The following is a 23,719-nucleotide window of genomic DNA, read 5'->3' as shown; positions in this document are numbered from 1 at the left end:
TGGATACTGGCTGCATATCCACTAGAACTTCACAGGTTGTTTTCACCTCCTTTTTAGTTTAGTATGTTATTTTCGACATTTACTATACTTGTTTCACTAGCTATACAGAAGTGTGAGCTTAACATTGCTGCTTATCCACATTTTAATATTTCCATGACCAATTAATAGTAGAATACACACAACTGAACTCTAACTTCTGGCCATAAGTCAGAAATTTTGCATCAGTGTTTTTCCACCTTGTCAGTTGCATTATCATTTGACTTGTATGTTCTGTTTTATGCCTTGGAAATACGCAGATGGCCAGATTGTCCTTAATCATCCTGTTGATGTGTTTAATGCCAACATTCTATTGATGGTTGTATCAAACTGTTGAATTGTTGATAACTGCTGTGGCCTGATGAAAAACAACTGATCCATTTTCTGTAGTGGTAGTCTCTGGCAAACACTGGTCTATAAACAGCTTGTCTGGAATGTCTGTGTCTGAAGTAATGGTGAAGGAATTTGTTTTACAAATTTCTTGTCATTTGCTTTGTAAATAATAAGCAAAAAGTCATAAAATTTAGGAGTAGAAGTGGACAATTTGGCCCATCGAGTCTGCTGTGCCATTGGTTGATCTCATAATACTCAACTCCACTTTGCTGCCTTTCCCCCTAACACTTGATTCCAGAGGGTTCTTTAGTGGGCAGAGAAAATGAAGGCAAGGATCAAACGGAGCCACAGTGAAAAATAATAGCAATGGTACAAGTAATGTTGAAAGGACCGTCTTGAGACTTGTGCCTTTAAGCGTCCAGCATTTGCAGTAAAGTAAACTTATCACGCAAGTAGATGAACACAGGTATCATATGAGCATTACAGAGGTATGGTTGGGGAACTGAATATCTAGAGATATTCAGAATTTAGTAAGGACAGAAACTAAGGAGCAACAATGGATTGCATTGCTAGTTAAAGGGAATATTATTGCAATCACATTTCCACCCCAGTCTGTCTCTGGCACAAATACTCTGACCGAATACATGAATAGTAAGGGAGCAAAGGGATATGGATCCTATAGGTGAAGACAATTTTAGTATGGAAGAGCAAAATGTGTCGGTGCAGGCTTGGAGGGCCGCTGGGCCTGTTCCTGTGCTGTATTGTTCTTTGTCCTATTCACAGTAATCATGAATGATATTAGCTCCAATAATGTTGGATTTGTATGGGTGGAGGTGGAGACACCTAGGGGCAAAAAACCATTAGTGGGAGTAGAGCATAGACACTTAAACCGTCGGGGTGATTTTGGGCTATAGACAGGAAAATTGAGATGCATGCAATGAAGGTACATCTGTAATTATGAGTGGCATGAATCACACATATATGACTGGGGGCAAATCAAATTAGTAATAATACTATCGAGGAGAAATTCCAGGAGTGTGTATGGGTTGGCTTTTTGGATCAGTACATGTGCATGTTTTATGTAAGTCTTTCTTTCTTACTTACGGTAACCAGGCTTAACTTCTGCCACAGAAAACTGAGAAGAATTGAGAGACACAAAATAAAATACCCAGCAATTGAGCAATTAAATGCTGCATCATTTCCATTGTACTTGTCAATTTACTTATTCAGGGGTAGATAAGGAAAAGAAGTCCATAGGAAGTTGCTTGAGTGTTTTTTTGAAGAGATAACAAATAGGGGTGTGATCTCTTTGGACTAAGGCATTTGACAAGGTTCATCATGATTGATTAGCAAGGTTGGATCACACCGAGTACAAGGAGAACTAATTATTTGGAAGCAGAACTGGCTCAAAGGTAGAAGACAGAGGGTGGTGGTGGAGGTTGCTTTTCAGACTGGAGGCCTGTGACCAGTGGTGTACCACAAGGAACCATGCTGGGTCCACAGCTTTTTGTCATTTACATAAATGATTTGGATGTGAACATAGGAGGTATGGTTAGTAAGTTTGCAGATGACACCAAAATTGAAGATGTAGTGGACAGCGAGGAAGGTTACCTCAAAGTACAACAGGATCTTGATAAGATGAGCCAATGGGTTGAGCAGTGCAGGTGGAGTTTAATTTAGATAAAAGTGAGATGCTGCATTTTGAAAAGGCAAATCAGGGCAGGATTTAAACACTTAATGGTTAGGTCCTGGGCAGTGTTGCTGAACAAAGACCTTGGAGTGCAGGTTCATAGTTCCTTGAAAGTGGAGTCACAGGTAGATAGGATAGTGAAAAAGGTGTTTAGTATGCTTGTCTTTATTGGCCAATGCATTGAGTATAAGAGTTGGGAGCTCATGTTGCCGTTGTACAGGACATTAGTTCAGCACTTTTGGAGTATTGCATGCAATTCTGGTTTCCCTCCTGTGTGAAGGATGTTATTGAGCTAAAAAGTGTTCAGAAACGTTTTATTGAGCCTTGTTGCCAAGGTTGGAGCGTGTGAGCTGTAAGAAGAGGCTGGATAGGCTGGGGCTGTTTTCCCTGCAGTGTCAGAGGCTGAGGTGTGATCTTAGAGGTTTATAAAATCATGAGGAGCATGGATAGGGTAAATAGGCAAGGTCTTTTCCCCTCTGCTGTAAACAGAGTCCAAAACTGGAGGGCATAGGTTTAAGGTGAAAGGGGAAAGGTGTACAAGGAGCCTTAGAGACAACATTTTCATGCAGAGGGTGAGAGTCTATGGAATGAGCTGTCAGGCATTTAAAAGGCATCTGAACACGTATATGGGAATATGGAGGTTTAGAGGGATATGGGCTAAATGCTGGCAGATAGGACTAGATTTGTATGGGATATCTAGTCAACCTGGATGAGTTAGACAGAAGGGCTTGTTTCCATGCTGTATATCTCTACAGCTCTGACTTTAATTGTTACAAAACTGGACTATCAAGGAATGGCAATTTTAAGAATTGGGGTGATTGACTGTTCAATAAATGGGAGAAGTCATAGAGTGCTAACAAGTTTCATTCACAGAGAGTGATGTTAATAAATGTGTCCGTGATACTTTCTTGATGTTATGAGCAGGGCAAAACCCACTGAAGAGTTCTGTATGGTGAATTGTAGAGGAGGTGGACACAGAATCCGAAATATATTATTTAATGTTAGCTGCTTTGATTTACCTACACTGAAGAGCAGCTAAACAAGATAGGTCTATACTCTAAGTGACACTGTGACAAAGGACCAAGAATAAATTACTAAAGGAGGAGGAGCAAATCAAAATGCCAGTTTTTTTTAAAGTCTACTAACATGACATTTTTACTGTGGACATGCTTAATATAAAGGTGAAGGCAAGTAGATTTATACAAGTAATTTTTGATGTTAGTTTTTGCAGTGGGCCCAAAAAGGGCCCATTGTGATATATAAATATGAAAATCATAACACCTAACATGGTTAGCTCAAGAGATCAACTACTGTAGTTTCTTCTAATCTACAATTTAATGGAAGCTACACACGTACAGGCAAATTTACAGAAGAATTTCTTCTCCATGCAATGCTAATTGACAAGTTATGAAAATTGCTAGAAGCTGGCTATTAGCAGTTAAAAGGTTGAATTGCCGTAAGCGCTCTCTTCTTCTCAATTACTCAACTATCCAATGTGAACAGTGGATGTCTTTTTATTTTTGCTTGAGGAGGTTTGTATTTTGCCTAGTTTACTTATTCTAGCATGTGGCTAACATTTGCTTGTATTTTTTCTAATGAAAGAACGGTGATTGAATTATCGAGTTAATCTAGCCAGTGATGCACATTCCTATTTGGCCTGCTAGATTTGAACATAGCCAATCTGCCAATATTTATTTCTGTTCTGCTGAAACAACAGTTTTCAAAACAATGGAATCTTGATAATCCAGAGGAGAAAGTCTGACTCCTGCACCACCTTGTGGATGATGTGAGTTGGTGCATACCTGAGAGCTTGGTTTGAAACTATTTTCAAACCCTGATGTTTTTGTATATCTCATCAAACTTCCAGCCTGTGCAGATAAGTCATATACATTTTTAAAATGGAATCATATGTTGTGAAATACTTTGCAGTAAAAAATTTGATTTTCTGGATAGCGATTTACTTGAGATTTTTAGGATGTCAGATTTGTTTTTAAATTCACTTGGGGGATATTGGGCCAGCATTCTTGCCCCTCCCTAATTGTCCATTATACGATGGTGAGTTTCCTTAAACTGTTGCACTCTTTTTGGTGTATCTACATCCATAATGTTTTTGAGGAGGAAGTTCCAAAATTTTGACCCAGTGACACTGAAAGAATGGCAATGTATTTCCAAGTTACAATGGATGCCCATTGTATTGAAATGGTTAGTTCAGTTTCAGTGATAATCGGTAGGATTTTATAGTGAAGGATTCAGCAATGGTAATGCCACTGAATGTCAATGATGATGGTTCAATTCTGCCTTGTTGGAGATCATCATGGTCTGGCACTTGTGTGGCGTAAATGCTATTTGACACTTATCTGCACTCTTTGAAAGAACTGACAAGAAGCAACTGTTGTCTGTGGCAGGAAGATCTGGGCAGAAAATTAGTACTTTAAATCAGACTGCACTAATCAGAGTTTGATAGAAATGCTGATGATGTGATATTGCAGTCAAGACAGGTGTATAAAGACCATGAGCAGATCAGCCATGATCTCCTTCAATGAAAATGGCGAATGGACAACTCTTGTTCCTATGAAAATCACTGAAAAACTGTTGATTGTTCAGAGGTGCATGAATAATAACTTCTTTGTGGTACTGGACAACCAGGTAAGTACAATAAATTCTTGTTATGTTACAAACAAGGTTCATGTGGTGTTAGTAAATCAGAACTGTCCATTGCAATTCATGGTAATCATAGGAATGGATTGAAAACCTGCCTAGACGTATACTTCAACTTGCAGGTGCTTAGAGCGTCTCTACTTTTAATGCTTCTCAGTAGGAAAACTGCTTCAACATCCAACTAGCACTTTTACAATTACTTGAAACTGAAAACATCAGTATTTTGTTCTGTAATAGTGATGCCTGGGTCAGATATCAGAAATTCTGGTTGGCAGAATGGCAGGTAATGCAAAATTTCATAGAATCATAGAATCCCTGCAGTGCAGAGAGAATGCAAGGTGCCGTCAAGTCTGCACCAATCTTTCGAAGATAGATGGAATATCCCAGTTCAATTATTTCTCAGCCTCTGAACCCACTTCACCAGCAAGCAACAGACATAATAGATGTGGGGAAGTAGTATGTGGATTTAGTAAAAACCTTTGGCAAAGTAGGACACCGGAGAATACCAGAAAAGATATAGAATTGGGAGATGACAGAAAACAAGATGCAGATAAACTTGATTCAGATGTACAAAATAAGATAGGAGTTGAGGGCTGTTTTTATATTGTTGAATACGCATGAGTGCTTGTCTCTCCATCGGTTTAGTTCTGGTGTCACTTCTGTTTACTCTATTAATTAATTAATTGGATGGAGATCTAACAAAAGTACCTATGTGCCAATGCCCCAATCACAATATTACCTACAATAGAAACTGTTAAACTGCCCAACTGGAGCCTAGTTGACAGCCTACTCCCATCACAGCTAGTATTTAACCAGTGGTGGGAGAGTTACAAGCAAAGCATCTAGCTCATTATCTTTCATTACATTAGATGGGGTGCCTCTTTGTCAGCAGATCACCTGCAGGTCAGCCCATCCCATTTCTGCTCCACACCCCCAGGAACAATTTATCCCAACACCCCCTTCTCATTCAGTCATAGGCTACACTTGTCCTGTCTAGATATCTCTAATTTACTCCTCACTTCAGTTTTATCTCCTTACCTTTGGAAATTAGATGCGATCTTAGAAATGGCCGCTGCTCTACTGGTGATAGTGCTGAGACAAGAAAGATGCCAACCATTTATTTGGCTAGCAGCTCTCGGAAGCAAGTATTTCTCCCAGATTGGGCTGAAGGTCTCACCAATAGACTATTAACACCCCTCTAAATGTTATATACCTGTAGGGTGAGCTGCCAGACCAAGGTCACACTACCCCCAAGTCCTACATGTGGATAGCATAGAGATATCACCGCATGTATTAAATGTCATCCTCTGCGGCAATGTCATGGCAGACTGTCTATAAGTTAGTTCAGTTTCCTTGCATTTTGTGCAAATGTTCAATGTCGTAGCAACTGCACTATGAAAAAAATATGTAAACTAAGTTGACGAATTGTGTAACCAATTTCACTGGAAGCAATTACTTATTTTAGCTTGCAGGCTTTCCATTTTTGGAGGAATTTCTTTCAGTTTACCAGCTTAAAAATCCTGCATGTAATAGTGTAAAATCAAATGCTATAACTAACATAGGATATGGTTCACACTTGTCTATTATACTGTTAATAACAATGAAATCTGTGACTAGAAAACACAGGTTCAGAATGCAGAAATTGCATTTTATTTGTCACAGCACCTCCCTCACAGAAAAGTGAGAGATTTAGAAAAATTGGAAAAAGTTGTAATTAAAAAGGTTAACATTCAGCTTCACTTTCTAAAGGCTGCATGTTCTTGTGCTTCCTTTAAAAAAATAGTGATCACTTTGAGCCAGTTTACACAGCACCACTTGAAGCACTTCGTTTTTATTTGTCAATGTATCTTTTGGTGTAGATTTCAAAGATTTTGTGGAGACTCCTTTATTGTTAAAGAAATGAAATCACCTCTGGGACTCCATAGACCTTAGAGGTAATGAGGGCAAATAACATCTGTCTTCCTTAACTAAGGATTCTTTTAATGACGATATTTGTTTTGACCTAGTGGCAACTTTTCTGAAATTCCTATTTATTTTTGATGAATTATGATATCTGAAATTTCTCAACAGCACAAATGAGTGTTGAAGAAATACTGAATCCATGACAAACTGTTCAAAGCCTTAAGAAGTTGCTCTCGTTGAAAGTTGAGATTAATTTGTAATGGTATTGAAAGAAAGGCGTGTTCAAAGAAACAAACAAATATAAAGAGACTCCGTGGATATTTCAAGGATAGGGAGCACGAGAATTTCTAACTATAAAAGGCAAAGCTGAAATATCTATTTAGGTGCTCAAAATCCAAATGTGATTAAAACTTTTTTTAAAAAATTCCTCTTGTATGGTTAATATTTTCTTTGTTGATCCAAATCTGTGTAGGTGAATGCATTTTTCTCCATTATCCTTTTAGGCTTTGTAGGCAAATCGTCTTTTGAACTGTGCCCCATAAATGACCAGAAAATCAGTGTATCGCATGAAGTTCTGTTTATATACCAAACATAAATGTGCATTGCTATATTAACCTTTAATTTTTAAGTTTTATTATTGTTCTGTTGCACCTAATCAGTTACACTGCAGAGCGATTCAATTGGAATCTAAAGTGTTGATATACTGATTTCTAATTTGCATTTCTTTGTAGCTACAGCAGAGTAAGAAAAAAAGTGGAAATGTTCCTGTTGTTAAAGGTTTATAATCATGTTGGTCTTTTTTCTGTCTAGTCTAAACGGAAGTCCCAGGGTCTATCTCTGGATCCCATTTACCACTGTCTCAATCGAACAATACTCTACCAGTTATCGAGACCACATAAGACTGTTCCACAACAAGTTGCTCTTTTAGACTCTTTACGTGTCCTGACAGTCAACCGCACACTTATACTTGGACCTGGTAATCATGATCAAGAATTCATTGGCTGCCTAGCACATTGTTTAATTAGCCTCTATGTTGGAAGGTAAGTCTGACAGCTAAGTCAAAATAGCCAATATAATATTCTCTTCATAACAGCATGAAAACTTTATATAACCACAAATAAAAATAATCTTTTTGACATCTATTTCATTGTCAGATTTATAGATTATCTTCTGTTATTAATATTGCATAAATGTCATCAAATTGTAATCAGTTTATTTGGATTTCTGATTTATGTAGTTATTTAAATGATTTCTCACATGCAAGGCAGTTGGTTCTGTAAAGTTATTTACTGATGAATTGGCTACTCCCTTTAGAGAGCCTGTTATCTTGCAGCCCAGGGAATTAAAGTGGTAGTGACTGATAGCAAGGATATGAACTGAGAGAGAATAATGGTGAGTTGTTCATTATCAGACTGGATGAATGTGGACCATCATATCACCTAAGAGATCAGTTTTAGTACCACTGCATCTTCTGATCTGGGCATTTGTAATGGGGCACAATATAAAATTTGGCAGTGTTGTAAATTGTAAGGACAATACTAGCAGCCTTGTAGATTATGAAGTGGAGGAGAAGCAATGTAAGCTAAGTAGTAAAATCCTGAGTGGTGGATGAGTATAGCTGGGTCAGAGAAACTTGGGATTCACGTCTTTGAAGGCATTAAGAAAGTTGATGAGAAACTGCTTACAAAGCATAAGTGAGTTTTGGCTCTATATATAAAAGCTTACCATACAAAAGCCAGGAAGTTAGGTTTGAGTAAATACTGGTTAGGCCTCAGCTTGGTTGTGTCCAATTTTAGAAGGGAGTTGAGGCATTGTGGATGGTATAAAGGAAGTTTACTAGAACTATACCATGGTTGAGAGACTTCAGCTAAGGGGAGAGACCGTGAAGCTGGGGTTGCTCTCCTTAGAGTAGACTAGGAAGAGCAGGTTTTGTGAAGTTATGCTCCACTTATACAAAAGCCTGGTTCGGCCACATCTGGAGTATTGTGTCCAGTTCTAGTCACCTCATTACAGGAAAAATGTGTAAGTGTTAGAAAAGGTGCAGAGAAGATTTAACAGGATGTTGCCTGGAATGGAGGGAAGGTTGAGAGAGCTCGGGCTTTTTTCTTTAGAACGACGAAGGATGAGAGGTGACTTGGTAGAGGTATATAAAATGATCAGAGGTATAGATAGAGTGGACAGCCAGAGACTTTTCCTAGGTTGTAGGTAGCTTTTACGAGGGGACACAGTTTTAAAGTGAGAGGAGATAGGTATCAGGGAGACAGCAGAGGCAGGTTCTTTACTCGGAGTGGCAGGGTAATGGAATGCATTGCCGGAGAGGGTAGTGGAGTCAGCCTCGTTAGGGCCATTTTAAGCAACTATTTGATAGACCTTTAGGTTTAGGGTAAAAGTTCGGCACAACATCGTGGGCTGAATAGCCTGTACTGTTCTGTGTTCTATGTTCTAATAGATTTAAAATGTACTGGGGGTAGAGTAAATAAGGAGAAACGGTTTGACTGGGCAGTAGATCGATAACCAAAGAACACTGATTTAAGATAGGTTGCAGAGAAAACCAGACGACAATTTTTTTTCCTCAGTAATCTGAAATTTACTGGTTAAATGGAAGCAGATTCAATAGTAATTTTCAAATGGGAACTGGATATATGCTTGAAAAGAAAAAAATTCAGGACTGTGGGGAAGAGCAAGACAGAAAGTGGGGCAAATGGGATGGACCTTCCACGGAACCAGCACAGGCACAATGGATCAAATGTATAGTGCCATATTTTTCAGAGCTGTAGCTGCCAATTCTGGTCCAAATTGGTATAAATAACTTGCAAGGACACTTCTGGTACTTGTGATCCCAAGCACTATTTTGTTCAGGGAGTTAACACAAGCTGCATGTATCTACATACATAGAATAAGCACGTTCTTGATGTCAGTCAACGTGTAATGCTAATTTGGTACCAGCAGTATCATTTTTGATTTGAATATATCAACTAACACTCTGTCCTTAACCTTGTACGCGCATCCTCCAGTGTGATCTTAAGGTGATCATCAACTACTTTCTGCTTATTTGCTGATTTGATTTCTACTGCCTGTTGCTGATTCTGAGGTATGCTTGGAAGTTTTGAACTGCTGTTTCAGATTGATGAAATCACACTGTGCTGTGTGGTGCAGGCTGAAGACCTTGGTTCTGACTTTCAGGGATTCTACACAGACCAGTTGTTTTCTGATCAAGGGTCTAGGCTCGAAACGTCAGCTTTTGTGCTCCTAAGATGCTGCTTCGCCTGCTGTGTTTATCCAGCTCCACACTTTGTTATCTTGGATTCTCCAGCATCTGCAGTTCCCACTATCTCTGTTTCCATATATGTGGTTGGTAACTTTTTATGCAACAGCATAACAGGATAAATGAACAGAAGTGATATAGAAAATGAACAAGGGTCCCTACGTGAAACGCCAACTTTCTTGCTTCGCTGATGCAGCCTGGCCTCCACACTGTGTTATTTAGAAAATGATAAGCTCCTTAAAGATTGAGGAGGAGGGAGGAAAGGACTCTCAACAAAATGTTTATTGACCATTTTCCTGTCCAAATCACACCAAGGAACAAGTAATCTTTTTTTGTTCAGCGGGGGGTGCTCACTAAAATTTGGCACTTACTGCAGCCGTTGCCAGTTTATTTGAAGATGCTCGTGGCTGTGAAATTTGCTACCTTCCAAGTTGGGTTGGGTGACATTGTAACTTTCTCCCAGCTGTTTATGACACTGTTGCAAACACTGCTGCATGTACTCGCTCATTGAAGGGAGCAGGAAATGTTTTATTTTTCTCCTGCCAGAGGAAAGCAGAGAGAATGAGAAAGAAGTATAACTAGTAGTGTGGATTCGCCATGATGCAGGTTTGATGTCGCACATGTCACTTTGCAAGCATTCAACCTCCAGTTCTGAGATGCATTGTAAGCAGGGTTACACTTGCTCAACTGTGTCCAACATTGATATACAGCCATACTCAGCTCATGATACAGCGCAATGATTAGTATTGTTACAGCTATCATGATGTCATCATTCTCTCGCAGTCCTTAAAATGCCTACGTTTGAGTAAATATGACAAACTGGAGTGATTACTAGACAACAAAGGCTTACCACTAATCACTTGGCCCATATCTCCAGTGCATACCTCTCTCATGTCGGAAGCGTGCATATAATGAAATTCATACTGCCATAAAAAATAATGAGACCATTGGGCTGTTGAAACAATGCTTTTGCTGGTTGGACTGCACTGGAGGAGCCTGACAGTACCGGTCATCCCCCTGACTCTGCCACAGTTTGGAATGATTGGCTGTTTCCCACACAGCTTTGCCCTCACTTGCACAGCTGTTGACATTAAATGTATTGCAAGCAGTGAGGAGGAGGGAAATGTATCTTCATTCTAAAAGAAATGCAAAACATCCTGGAAACACTTAATAGATTAAGCAGCAGAAATGGAAAGCGAAACAGCGTTTTGAGTTGATGTCTGCCTTCGCAGATGTCTCTGTTTTCTAGTTAAAACAGAGGAAGTGACTAGAACAGGGTAATAGTGAGGGTCTGTGATAGAGAGAAAGACCAGCAAAATTAAACTACGCTTAGTGATGCAAGACAAAAAGAAATTGTAATGAATAATTGCTTGGTAGTACAGAGGTTCAACATTGCTAAAAGATAACAAGAAGTTGAACTTTTTCATCTTCCATGCATCAGGACTAGACCGCAAGAAACTGGCTTGAACAAAGTATGCACAATTTTATAGGGCCTGAGAATAGGGTGCTGATTAGTTGTCCCATTGTCCACGTGGAATGCAGGAAGAACAGTTATGTCACCCTTAATTTCCAGACCAAGCAGGAGAGGTAGTTGCAGATCACATCCTTCCCATTCATCTGTCCTTGTCATCCTAGCTGGTTGAGGCCTCTATTTTGGAAGCTGGGCTCAAATTAGCCTTCGTGAGTTGCTGCAGTGAAATTGTACAGTGTGTTACCACTGTGTTGGCAGTGGGCAAGGGGATTAAATATTAAAGGTGATAGGGTGGCAGTCAAGCAGGCAGCTTTGCTCTCAATGGTGTTGAGTCTCTTGAGTGTTGTTGGAGCTGCCTCTATTCCATCACGCTCCTGGTGGCTTGTAAATGCTGAACAAGCTTAGGAAAGTCAGGTGGTGAGTTAGTCACTACAGATAGACTCGCCTCTGACCTGTTATTGTAGCCTCAGTAGTTATGTGGCTGAGCTAGTTCCATTTCTGCCAGTCTCAACACTCAAGATGTGATATTGAGGATTTTGCATTAGTAATGCTATTGAATAACACAGTGTGATCGTTAGATCAGGGCTTCCTGACTTTACCTTAGTGACCCCATTTTGATGGTTGATAATTGTTCTCTCACCAAATATCTGAGATCTGGGGGCGGGAGGTTGGTGGTAGTGGTAAGTGATTGGAGATGCAGTGGGAGATCTGTGACAGTGGTGAGTAGGATAAGCCAGGGATGAGACACCCAGAAGTTTGAGGTACCAGTTCAATCTAGAGTTTTTAAGTAAAAAGCATCAAGTTTTCCAAGATTCTTCAGGGCAACAATTGAGGGTCAAGGGTCAGGAAATTGGGTTGCACCCACTGTTTAAAACTAACTGAGGCCACTTGCCTGCTAGCATTCAGTCAGAGCTCCATGGCTGTCATTAATGCTTCATTCGCGGGCAGATGTCAGTGTTCTAGCTGTACTGGGACACCTTGTTCTCAGCTTGTCAGAGCCATAACCTTCACAATGCAGTGTCTTCAGTTTGTTCATATCATGTGGAGTGAATCACAGTGGATGAAAACTAGCTTCTGCAATATTTGGGACTTCGGGAGGATATGAGCAGCATACAAACACTGAACAAGAGTAGACCACTCAGCCCTTCAAGCCTGCGGCGACATGCAGTAAGATATAGTTGAGTGAATTTTTACCCTCAACTCTTAATTCCTACATATCCCTAATAATGTTTTAACCCCGTGGTAATCAAGAATCTACTGTTTCTTCCTTTAAAGGTTGCATTCAGCATTTTTGGTTGAAGATCATTGCAAATGCATGAATTTTGTCTCTTGATTTGATGTGCTGGTCTTCTCCATCTTGAGGAAGGATGAGCATTTTAATTGTCCAGCACTGTTCACGGCTGGAAATGACAAATCTATGGACGTTAGATCTGATCCACTGATTGTGAGATTGAATAGCCTGTCTATAAAATGCTGCTTCTGTTTGTAATACAAGCAATCTTGTATTGTAGCTTCACCAGGTTGCCACCTTATTTTTAGGCACGCCTGGTACTGTTTTTGGCATGCCCTTCATGTATTTAAATTTAAACAGCATTAATCCTTAGATAGAAACACTAAAGTTGAGGATAAACAAGGCCGTGCATTTACCAATTGTTGAATACAGTTCTTGTCCCTTAGAACCACACAAATGCTGGTTTTGGTTTGCTACGTCTATTGAAATCCATCCCATTTAGCACAGTGATAGTGCCATACAATATCTTTGGGAGGTATCCTCCGTGTGGAGAGGGAAATTTCATTCCAGAAGGATAGTTTAGTGCTCATTGCTATCAAAACTCTCATGGACTGAAGAATCCATAGCCCTTAGGTTTTTGGGGATGAGGTCTAGTGGGTTTTTCTGTCTTGTTGGTTCCCTCATCTGTGTGCTGCAGAACAAATCTAGTATGTCTGTAAGAAGCCCAGTCAGTAACGATGCTACTTAGCAGCTCTGGGTGATGGACATTGAAGTCATTCACTCATGCTCAAGCTTCATCTGTGTGGTTTTCAATATGGAGTACAGATTCATCACTTGCAGAGGAGCCTTGAAAGTAGTTGGCAGATGGATAGCAATCAGGATTCTTTGCCCATGTTTGACATGACATTAACCTTCATGGCTCCAGAATCAGTTTTGAATACTCGGAGGGCAGTTCTCCCCAGCTGATACTAATATGCTGCCACTTTGGTGGATCTGTTATATCTGTGGGACAGCATGTAGCTAAGGGTGGTAATGTTAGTGTCTGTGACGTTGTTTGCTAAGAATGTTCCTGAGTATCAATGTGGACTACTGGTACAAGTAACCCCAGTTACTTATTTGTAAACAGTTGTACATATTGGTGTCTTGGCAACAATGCTGAAATATAACTCTGCACAAGAGTAACATTCCAAATCTTCTATTTAATCTGAGAATCCAATATTCCATACAAAAGTTAACCAGTCACTCTTCTGCATATTCATACTTCCTGTCTTACGTCTGGTTTAGTTTTGCCTAGTGCCTCCCATGTTGTGCAACATGACTAATGAAGGATTAATGTTGCTTTATGTTGCCATGAAGTTTATGGCTCAGGGATCCATTCTATAGGTTGGAGAGATGGGTTTTTCTTGTCTTTGTAGTTTGTGGCTTATAATGATTTCCCCTTATCCATGAGTGACTGCCATCTGGTTGTAGTCGGTTTTTGCAAAATCTCTGTTTATACTGTTCATATGTAATTCTGTCTCTTTTATTAAAATTATTATTTTATTATAAAAATATTATATTAGAAAGTTCATTTTATTAGTACAGGCTAGCCTATCCTTCCTTCAAGTTCTTGGACATGTTTGCTGATGTCTGTCATGTCATGATGGATAATGCCATATCATTATCATTTCACCCTCCGTACAGTACAGACACCTCCTGTGTTAATCCAGCTGCCAACACACTTTTTTTCCCAAATTGGCATACAAATCATAGAAATGCTATTTATTGGATATAATTTGCACATGAAATTCCTTCATGTTTTGCATTGTTTGTCTAAATTATGCTGGCAAAACTCAGCACGCATAGCAGAAATGCCAAGTCATAGAGGCATACAGCATGGAAAATCTCTCTCACCTTAGAGATGTGCCCCCTGTTCTTAAAATTCCCCATTCTAGGGAACAGGCAACTGTGCCACTATCTTTATCTATACTTTATTATTTTATCAACTTCTATCAGGTCGCCCCTGAACCTCCAGTGAAAAAAGCCCTAGTCTATCCAGCCTTTTCTTTTTATAACTCAAGCCTTCCATACCCAGCAACATCCTGGTAGACCTCTACTGAACCCTTTCCAGTTTGATAATATCATTCCTATAACTTGGTGACCAGAACTGGACATAGTATTCCAAAAGAGACCTCACCAGTTTCCTGTACAAACTCAACATGACTTTCTAACTCCAAAACTCAAAGGTCCAAGCAACCAAGCCAAGTGTGCCAAATACCTTTTTAACCATCCTGTCATTTAAAAAATGCAAGTGCAATATTTCTTTTCTGATGATCGGGTCTAGGCCCGAAATGTCAGCTTTTGTGCTCCTAAGATGCTGCTTGACCTGCTGTGTTCGTCCAGTTCCACACTTTATTATCTGCAAGATTTAGTTGTGTGTTTGCATTTGTTTTTATGATAGGAAATCTATTCTGCAAAGTAATTATTTTCAATTACTTTGTGGCAGAAAGGTATTTTTTATTTTTATCATGTGAGCCTTAGCATGCAATTGTGATGCTGTGCAGCTATTGACATCAATGGAGCAAAATGATAACTGATTTCGAACGTGTGAAGTAGTCTAGGAAAGTGGTTGTGAGCTAAAATGCAATGAACTGTTTTTGATTAACCAAAAACATGTCATAATGCTTCCCAAACTGTACTTAGAAAGCAAACCTTGCAGTTGCATGATACTTTTTCAAGTATCTCATACATATAAAAATTATGTTTAGTGCCTTAAATATTTATGTAGGCAGTTGAATTCAAGAAGCTAATTAAGAATTCTTACTACCAGAACACATTTGAATGTATTTGAGTCATTAAGTCTAACCAAGTCTAATTTTGGTCATTATGTAAAGATCTGGCCACAACAATGTAGAATGCATGAACGAAGGAAAAAATACTGCAAACGCAATTCTAATGCACTAACATTCTGCCCAAATATGCTTTTATTTTGTAGTTTTATGTGTAGGTATACGATGAATTGTTCAACGCCGGTCTAGAAATATGTCTGTCCAAGAAAGAAATGGTTGTATTGTGCAGTTTTTGTTAGTAATCCATTCAGCTACTTGACCATTGCCTGGGGCGGAGCTAGCTCATTTGCAATCATGCCGCTTTTCTTAACTGTACTGACTCCCTATCACAATACCAGGCTGCCAACTTCTCATCTATGCTCTTACCTCCACTTGTTTGATTTTTGAACATGTTATCCATTGCCTCTATTATCTTTGGACCTTGATCTTCCATAAACCAAAAACTGCTACCAAGTCCCACTGAGCATTATGCCTGTGTTCGTTGAACTACATTGATTTCACGTACAGCATTGTTTCAATTTTAAAATATTCACACATGCTTTCAGAATCTTCCGTGAACTTACCCATTTTATCTAGGTAACTTCCTTCAGCACTGCAACCATCCGAATTATCTGTTCTCCTTCAATTCTGGTTTGTTACACATACCCAGATTTTTTTTTTAAATTCAACATTGATGGCTGTGCCTTCAGCTACCAATGCCCTATGCTGTGAAATTCCATCTCTAATTCTCTTCATCTCTCTACTTCTCTTTCTTCGTACATGTCATTACTTCAAACCTACCTCTTTTGTCAAGCTTTGTCCTAAAAGCTCTTTACATGACCCAAAATAAAGTACTGTTTCATATTGCCCTTGCAATGTGCTTTGGGATGTTTTACGATGTTAAAAGTATAATTTAAATGCAAATTGCTGATTTTGGTATTCATGCATGTTTAAAAGTAACTCGTCCAGCAGTATGTTGATGAAAATTATAACTAGAGATTAGTGATAGCACCAGGAATTCCATCAATGGGTATAAGTTTGGGGGATGAGAAGGTGACCCAGTTTCAAAAGTCTTCATGGCCTGGCTGCATCTTAATTGGCCACTACAAAGATAACTGTTCCTATTAAGAACAACTGCCCAGCCTCAAGAGACATGGACTTTAGATGTGTACCCTCACAACAAGGTAAATAAGGTGGGGAGAGAGGACATAGTGTAGGATCGATGAGGGAACGTAAAGCCATTACCAAAGAACAAAAACAAAGTTGCTGGAAAAGCTAAACAGGTCTGGCAGCATCTGTGAAGGAAAAAATAGTTAACGTTTCGGGTCTGGCGAGCATCCGCAGTTCTTTCAGTTTCCATTACCATGGAAGGTAGGCATTGCTTTGATGCCAGTCCACTCTACCCCTTGTCTCACTCCAGATTTACCTAGCAGTAATGCCCATGTAGCAGGGCCTGTCCCATCTCCCAGCTCTAGCTAAATGCCGATGGAAGTGGGTGGAAAGCTGTCAATTACTATTTAAGTGGCTGAGTTGGCCTCAAGGTGAGAGAGACGCCTGCTGCTGACAAGATGCAATTGTGATGAGATGATGACAGAAACATCATTACTTTGGAATTCAGGGAACATGCAAAATATCTAAGAGACAAGATAAATTCCAGCAGTTTATGAAAATCATGAGTCATTTAGTGATCCAGGCAAAAGGCGAAGTCATATCTATCTTCTGACCATATCAACCATATCAGCTGAAATTATAGATATATTTTCAGCAAATTGTTACAAGACTCTGCCATCTTGGCAGCCCCAAAAAAATCGCATTGTATATTTTTTCATCATTGCATGTTGTATTCTCATCAGTAGTTGGCCTCAATTTTACTCCCCACAAATGAACATTTTATAACTGGGTAAGTTATAAAGTTATAAAGTAAGAAGTGCTGCAGTCATTTTATGAAGTATTCAAAGATTAAGGCACAGTCACACTTCGGTCAGAAGAAGGTGACATTTCAAAGTGTTGACCACCCAGACTGAGTTTTACTTTTAGACACTTTTTCTAATTAACCTGTTCAGGGAAGTTAGTGTATACCTCTGAAGCAGGTGGAACTTGAACCTGGGACTTCTGCTGCAAAGGAGGGACACTGTGTGTGCCACACGAGCCTGAGTTTTGCTCTTATACTTGGCAAATATGTCCATCCCTGTCTTGGAGGGTGTTTTCAAAGATTAATCCTGTATGTCAATCTTGTAACGTTAATGGTAGATGTTACCTATTCATCCACAAGATCAATAAAAACCATGAAAGTTGTCTTTTTCCCATACTTTGCATAGCAACATTCGTGATTTATTTTTTAAACCTTTGCAGTAATCTTGAGGGGTTTGGCCTGGAAGCAGAAGCGAGAATGACAACATGGCACATCATGATACCTTCTGATCTTGAACCAGATGGAAACCATAGCCAAGATATTAGTGAAGGTAAAATGTCATTCTATTATTCAATTACTGCTCCACAAACAGTAATTTTTGCAAGTTATCTTTTAATGAAATTATGTATTTTTTTGAAGTTCTAACTCTGTAATTGAGACATTGAGACCCACACTCAGCCAGATAAATCTTAAATATTTGACATCATGGAACAAAAAGGGATTCTTGAATTCAAGTATGTTGTCAAGAGACAGAATTATTTGTAAAGAATAATTAATACCAATACATTGGTAGTAGAATCATTGCTGATCCTGATAACGATGATCTTTGTTGCATTAAATTCAACTTTTGCTGTATTTATAGAATATTACCTTTTCTTTGAATTATGCAAATTTCTAAGCGGACAAGAGCCACGTAATCTCTTAACTTTCCCAACCCTCCTGGAGTTGTCAGGAATTTTTCGGGATCAAGGCTACCTCCTGTGTTGTGCCTTAAACGGTCACTTTCCTCTGCAGTGCACACACCCTCTAATATCATTGCCTGCTGTTAAAGTCTCAGACTCCATGACATGACATGACATGACCATCCAACACACAAGCCCTGGCAGGAAGTTGGGAGGGTGGACAATCCGGAATTTGCATTGATAGAGTGTCTGAGCTTGCAAGAGTTCTGGAGGAGGGAATGGAAGTAATGCTGAGAAGTTAGAGGGAGTTTTGAATACTCGAGCAACTCCAAAGGTTCCAGTTGGCATGGGGAAGAGAGAGGCTGGAAGATCAAGCAAAGCCTGAAGAATGATGAGAAATGGAAGATACAGATTCCTCAATGAACCCCAAGGAGGGAGATGGAGAATGCTGAATCAATGGGAACAAAAGAGAACAGGGCATTTGGGGCATGTATAACTTAGAAATTCAGGCCCACTTTGAGGCTTTCACATTGGACTTGTCGTCTTCACACAGAACTAAAATTCAAAACAGAGGCCAGGAGAGAAACCAAGATCAATCCTGTAAGTGATATTGACAGGAGAGACTGACTATGCTGTTTAGCATGATTCAAGCTGCAGCTTCATTGTGAATATTAATTATACTTGTGTAAAACTAGGTTGTCAATAAACAATAGGTGCAGGAGTAGGCCATTTGGCCCTTCGAGCCAGCACCACCATTCATTATGATCGTGGCTGATCATTCACAATCAGTATCCTGTTCCTGCCTTATCCCCATAACCTTTGATTCCACTATCTTTGAGAGCTCTATCCATCTCTTTCTTGAAAGTATCCAGAGACTTGGCCTCCACTGCCTTTTGGGGCAGAGTATTCCATATATCCACCACTGTTTCCTCAATTCTGTTCTAAATGGCCTACCCCTTATTTTAAAACTGTGTCCTCTGGTTCTGGACTCCCCCCATCAGCGGAAACATGCTTCCTGCCTCCAGAGTGTCCAACCCTTTAATTATCTTATACGTCTCAAATAGGTTGTATTGTCATACATGCTCAAGCACAGTGATAAAGGAGTATAATGAAAAGTTTACGCTGTCACTATTCACAGCACCATCTTAGATACAAGATATCTAGGTATAAAATCTGAGGTAAATAGAAAAATAAAGAACTAAGTTAAGAGTTCAACATTATAGTTCTTGTCAGTATAAAGTATTAAATAAGAAAATTCAAAGCTCCAAATTACAATCCACCTTGAGCCATTGGCCTGCAGTTGCTCCACACTGGGCTTTACCCACAAGTGTTCGATCCCTGCCCCGTGCTGGGCTTGATCACTTGATCCCTGTGCCTCAACGCTGCTGTCTCACCACCCGCTGCCTTTCGGATCCAATAGTTACCTCACCACAGGCTGCCAGAGTCCTACTCTGGTGCTGCTCCAGGCCCCTGACTGCTTCCACGATGCTGGCTGCTGCCAGAATTCTGTCCGGCCACACCGACCGCCTCATGGCTGACTACCAAAGTCCCTGCCCTGGACTGTTACCTGCTGCCGCCATGACCAAGCTCCCTCTAGAAGATTAGAGAAAAAAATACTAGAAAATGAAAGAAAAAAGTGATAAAAGAAGAAAAAGTGGTCCGAGCAGATGAGGTCCATTTTAGGAGCTCTACTTCACTGTCATTTTGGATCTGTTCACTGTGTTAGTGTTGGTCATGAAATGAGTGTTGTTATTAACATTTCACTGAGTTGTGAGTGCAACTTTAAGTGAATTGCCATTAATTACTTGGGAATCAGGTTTTATTTTGCCTCTGATTCCTTTCAATGAATCACTCCACCCTGCTTCTCCTCTCTGCCCTCCCCCCACAAAAAAGTACATTCCTTAGTTTTGCTCCCCAGAGGAGCTCGAACAGTTCATCCACTTCACCAACACATTCCACCCCAACCTTCAGTTCACCTGGGCCATCTCCAGCACATCCCTCACCTTCCTGGAACTCTGTTTCCATCTCAGGCAACCAGCTTGTAACTGATGTCCATTTCAAGCCCAACGACTCCCACAGCTACCTAGAATACACCTCCTCCCACCCACCCTCCTGCAAAAATTCCATCCCCTATTCCCAATTCCTCCGCCTCCGCCACATCTGCTCCCACGATGAGGCATTCCACTCCCGCACATCCCAGATGTCCAAGTTCTTTAAGGACCGCAACTTTCGCCCCACAGTGGTCGAGAATGCCCTTGACCGCGTCTCCCGCATTTCCCGCAACACATCCCTCACACCCCACCCCCGCCACAACCGCCCAAAAAGGATCACCCTCGTTCTCTCACACCACCCCACCAACCTCCGGATACAACGCATTATCCTCCGACACTTCCGCCATCTACAATCCGACCCCACCACCCAAGACATTTTTCCATCCCTACCCCTGTCTGCTTTCCGGAGAGACCACTCTCTCCGTGACTCCCTTGTTCGCTCCACACTGCCCTCCAACCCCACCACACCCGGCACCTTCCCCTGCAGCCGCAGGAAATGCTACACTTGTCCCCACACCTCCTCCCTCACACCTATCCCAGGCCCCAAGATGACTTTCCACATTAAGCAGAGGTTCACCTGCACATCTACCAATGTGGTATACTGCATCCTCTGTACCTGGTGTGGCGTCCTCTACATTGGGGAAACCAAGCGGAGGCTTGGGGACTGCTTTGCAGAACACCTCCACTCGGTTCGCAATAAATAACTGCACCTCCCAGTCGCAAACCATTTCCACTCCCCCTCCCATTCTTCAGATGACATGTCCATCATGGGCCTCCTGCAGTGCCACAATGATGCCACCCGAAGGTTGCAGGAACAGCAACTCATATTCCGCTTGGGAACCCTGCAGCCCAATGGTATCAATGTGGACTTCACCAGCTTCAAAATCTCCCCTTCCCCCACTGCATCCCAAAACCAGCCCAGTTCGTCCCCTCCCCCCACTGCACCACACAACCAGCCCAGCTCTTCCCCTCCACCCACTGCATCCCAAAACCAGTCCAGCCTGTCTCTGCCTCCCTAACCTGTTCTTCCTCTCACCCATCCCTTTCTCCCACCCCAAGCCGCACCTCCATCTCCTACCTACTAACCTCATCCCACTTCCTTGACCTGTCCGTCTTCCCTGGACTGACCTATCCCCTCCCTACCTCCCCACCTATACTCTTCCCTCCACCTATCTTCTTTTCTCTCCATCTTCGGTCCACCTCCCCCTCTCTCCCTATTTATTCCAGAACCCTCACCCCATCCCCCTCTCTGATGAAGAGTCTAGGCCCGAGACGTCAGCTTTTGTGCTCCTGAGATGCTGCTGGGCCTGCTGTGTTCGTCCAGCCTCACATTTTATTATCTTGGATTCTCCAGCATCTGCAGTTCCCATTATCACTGATACTTTCCTTAGTTTCTCCTCTTGTGCTGTTCTTCCACTCTGACCCAACTGCCATCCCAGTAGATAGCCTCTAATAGGCCCTGCTTTCTCGTAATTTACTAAACGTAAAGCTGGGGTATAGACAGTTATCCCTTCATGGTAAATACAAGATGGAATCCTCTTGTTGCTATTAATTCTTACCCTTTGGGCAAAACACAGGTGAAGTGGGAAATCTCTGGATTAGATATGGAATTTAGTACTCCTCCACTTCTAAATCAGAAACCATTCACATTTATGAATTTCTCTCCTGTTCATGTCTCCTCAGCTTGTATTATTGGAATATTTATTAAATGTCATCATTTGAGTAAAACAAATTCTATTATACCTGATTTAAGTTCACGTTTTCACACATTAAAGTCAGTGATTGTTTCAATCTAGATGTGGGGAATGAATAGGCATAAGGACAGGCAATCTCAAGAAAATTAATTAATTTTTTATTTTCAGCAGGCAAACTTGTACTTCAGGCAGGCTTATTTTATGTATGTTGTACTTCAGAGAATCTTATAAAATGTAATTGTTTAATTTCTTCTTTAAACTTGAAATTTCACTCTTAGGTCGACAGCTTCTTCTCAAAGCTGTAAATCGGGTTTGGACTGAACTAATTGTCAACAAGAAACAAACTTTGGAGGAGATTTTTAAAGTAACACTACCTATAAACGAGCGTGGACTAGTGGATTTGTCGACTGCAAGGCCACTCATTGAGGATGCTGCTTCAAAATGCTGGCAGAATCATATAGGTAGGAACTACAGTACAGTTTTAACTATAACTTATTACAGGAAGTCTGTGAACTGTCAGAATGTTTAGAAATGTCATTAGAAGAAGAACTATTCAAAATGGTGAGAACAAATGACATTACTATCAATATATTTTAACTAATCTGTTCCTCTTGTCTAAATTATACAGTAGCTGGGTGAAGGGATTGAAAAGTGGGCTACTATATTGGGGATAGTGACCACAACAAATTTATTGTAATGGAAAAGAACAGTGGTAATTCGGAAGTAAAAGATTTTAACTTGGGGAAGGCAAATTTTACAAAACTGAAGTGATTTGGCTGAGGTGCAATGGAAAAGACTGTGGAAGGACAAATCTGTAATCAACCAATGGGAGGTGCTAATAAACGAGATCCTTAGGGCACAAAGCAGGCATGTCTAAAAATAAGAATCGTAGTACCAAATCTAAACCTCCGTGGTTGTCTAGAAAAATACAGACGAAAATTAAACAGCTTACAATAGCCACAAAAATCTCAACATTGCAGATAACTTAGAGGAGTGTACAAAGTACAGGCAAATGGAAAGCTGATATATAATGCACAGAAATTCTGCAACACAGTTTCATCACTTTTCTTGAAAAATTATGCATCTAGAAACTCTCAAGGTCCTTCATACAAAATTATCTGACAGGCATCCAAGATCAGACTAGAAAGGAAAGGCCAGTCTCCCGTTTCCTTAAATTCACTGTTCATTGGGTAATTGTGGATCCTACTAAAATTGAAAAGGCACATAAGAGAGAACTTATTGGTAACATGTAAAGATGAAGGATCAGAAAGAGGGCACCAATTTCCAAGCAGTTTATTTATCTGACCCTATAGGCACATCCTGTCCCTTGTTACAGGCCTTGGACTTAGAAGCCGTCTTGGACAATGTTTAACCAGTGTGGAAAAAGTCATTCTCAATCCTGAGGGACTGAGGCATTTTTAATAGTCCAACTAAGTGAAAGAGAACTGAATTGCAACACTAAAGTTGTCCCACTGGTGAAATGTGTTCATGTGAAGTGTAATTGATTGTAATCTCATGTAGGGGCAACTTGCTGACACAGAGGCTGGTGCGTGTGTGGGATGAGCTACCAGAGGATGTGATGGAGGCTGGTGCGATTACAATATTTAAAGGCATCTGGATGGATATATGAATAGCAATGGTCTAGAGGGATATGGGCCACATGTTGGCAAATAAAACTAGATTACTTTAGGATATCTGGTCAGCATGGATGAGTTGGACCAAAGGGTCTGTTTCCACACTGTACATCTCTGAGTCTATCTTGTGCAC

At 40.5% G+C, this 23,719-nt stretch overlaps 1 protein-coding gene across 2 annotated transcripts in view; it reads left to right on the top strand.

The window, feature by feature from the left end:
• wdfy3 (WD repeat and FYVE domain containing 3) overlaps nt 1-23,719 on the top strand; it is a 381,322-nt gene that overhangs the window by 266,166 nt on the left and 91,437 nt on the right. For both annotated transcript variants that reach the window (XM_048527789.2, XM_048527782.2), the window contains 3 exons: nt 7,430-7,659; nt 17,746-17,855; nt 22,231-22,413. In XM_048527789.2, coding sequence (XP_048383746.1) covers nt 7,430-7,659; nt 17,746-17,855; nt 22,231-22,413 — 523 coding nt within the window. The remainder of the gene's footprint in view (nt 1-7,429; nt 7,660-17,745; nt 17,856-22,230; nt 22,414-23,719) is intronic.

Source organism: Stegostoma tigrinum, chromosome 1, assembly GCF_030684315.1.
Source record: "Stegostoma tigrinum isolate sSteTig4 chromosome 1, sSteTig4.hap1, whole genome shotgun sequence".
NCBI classification, from domain to species: domain Eukaryota; kingdom Metazoa; phylum Chordata; class Chondrichthyes; order Orectolobiformes; family Stegostomatidae; genus Stegostoma; species Stegostoma tigrinum.
The sequence above is the reverse complement of the archived record's forward strand: the minus strand, read 5'-3'. Positions and strand labels throughout refer to the sequence as shown.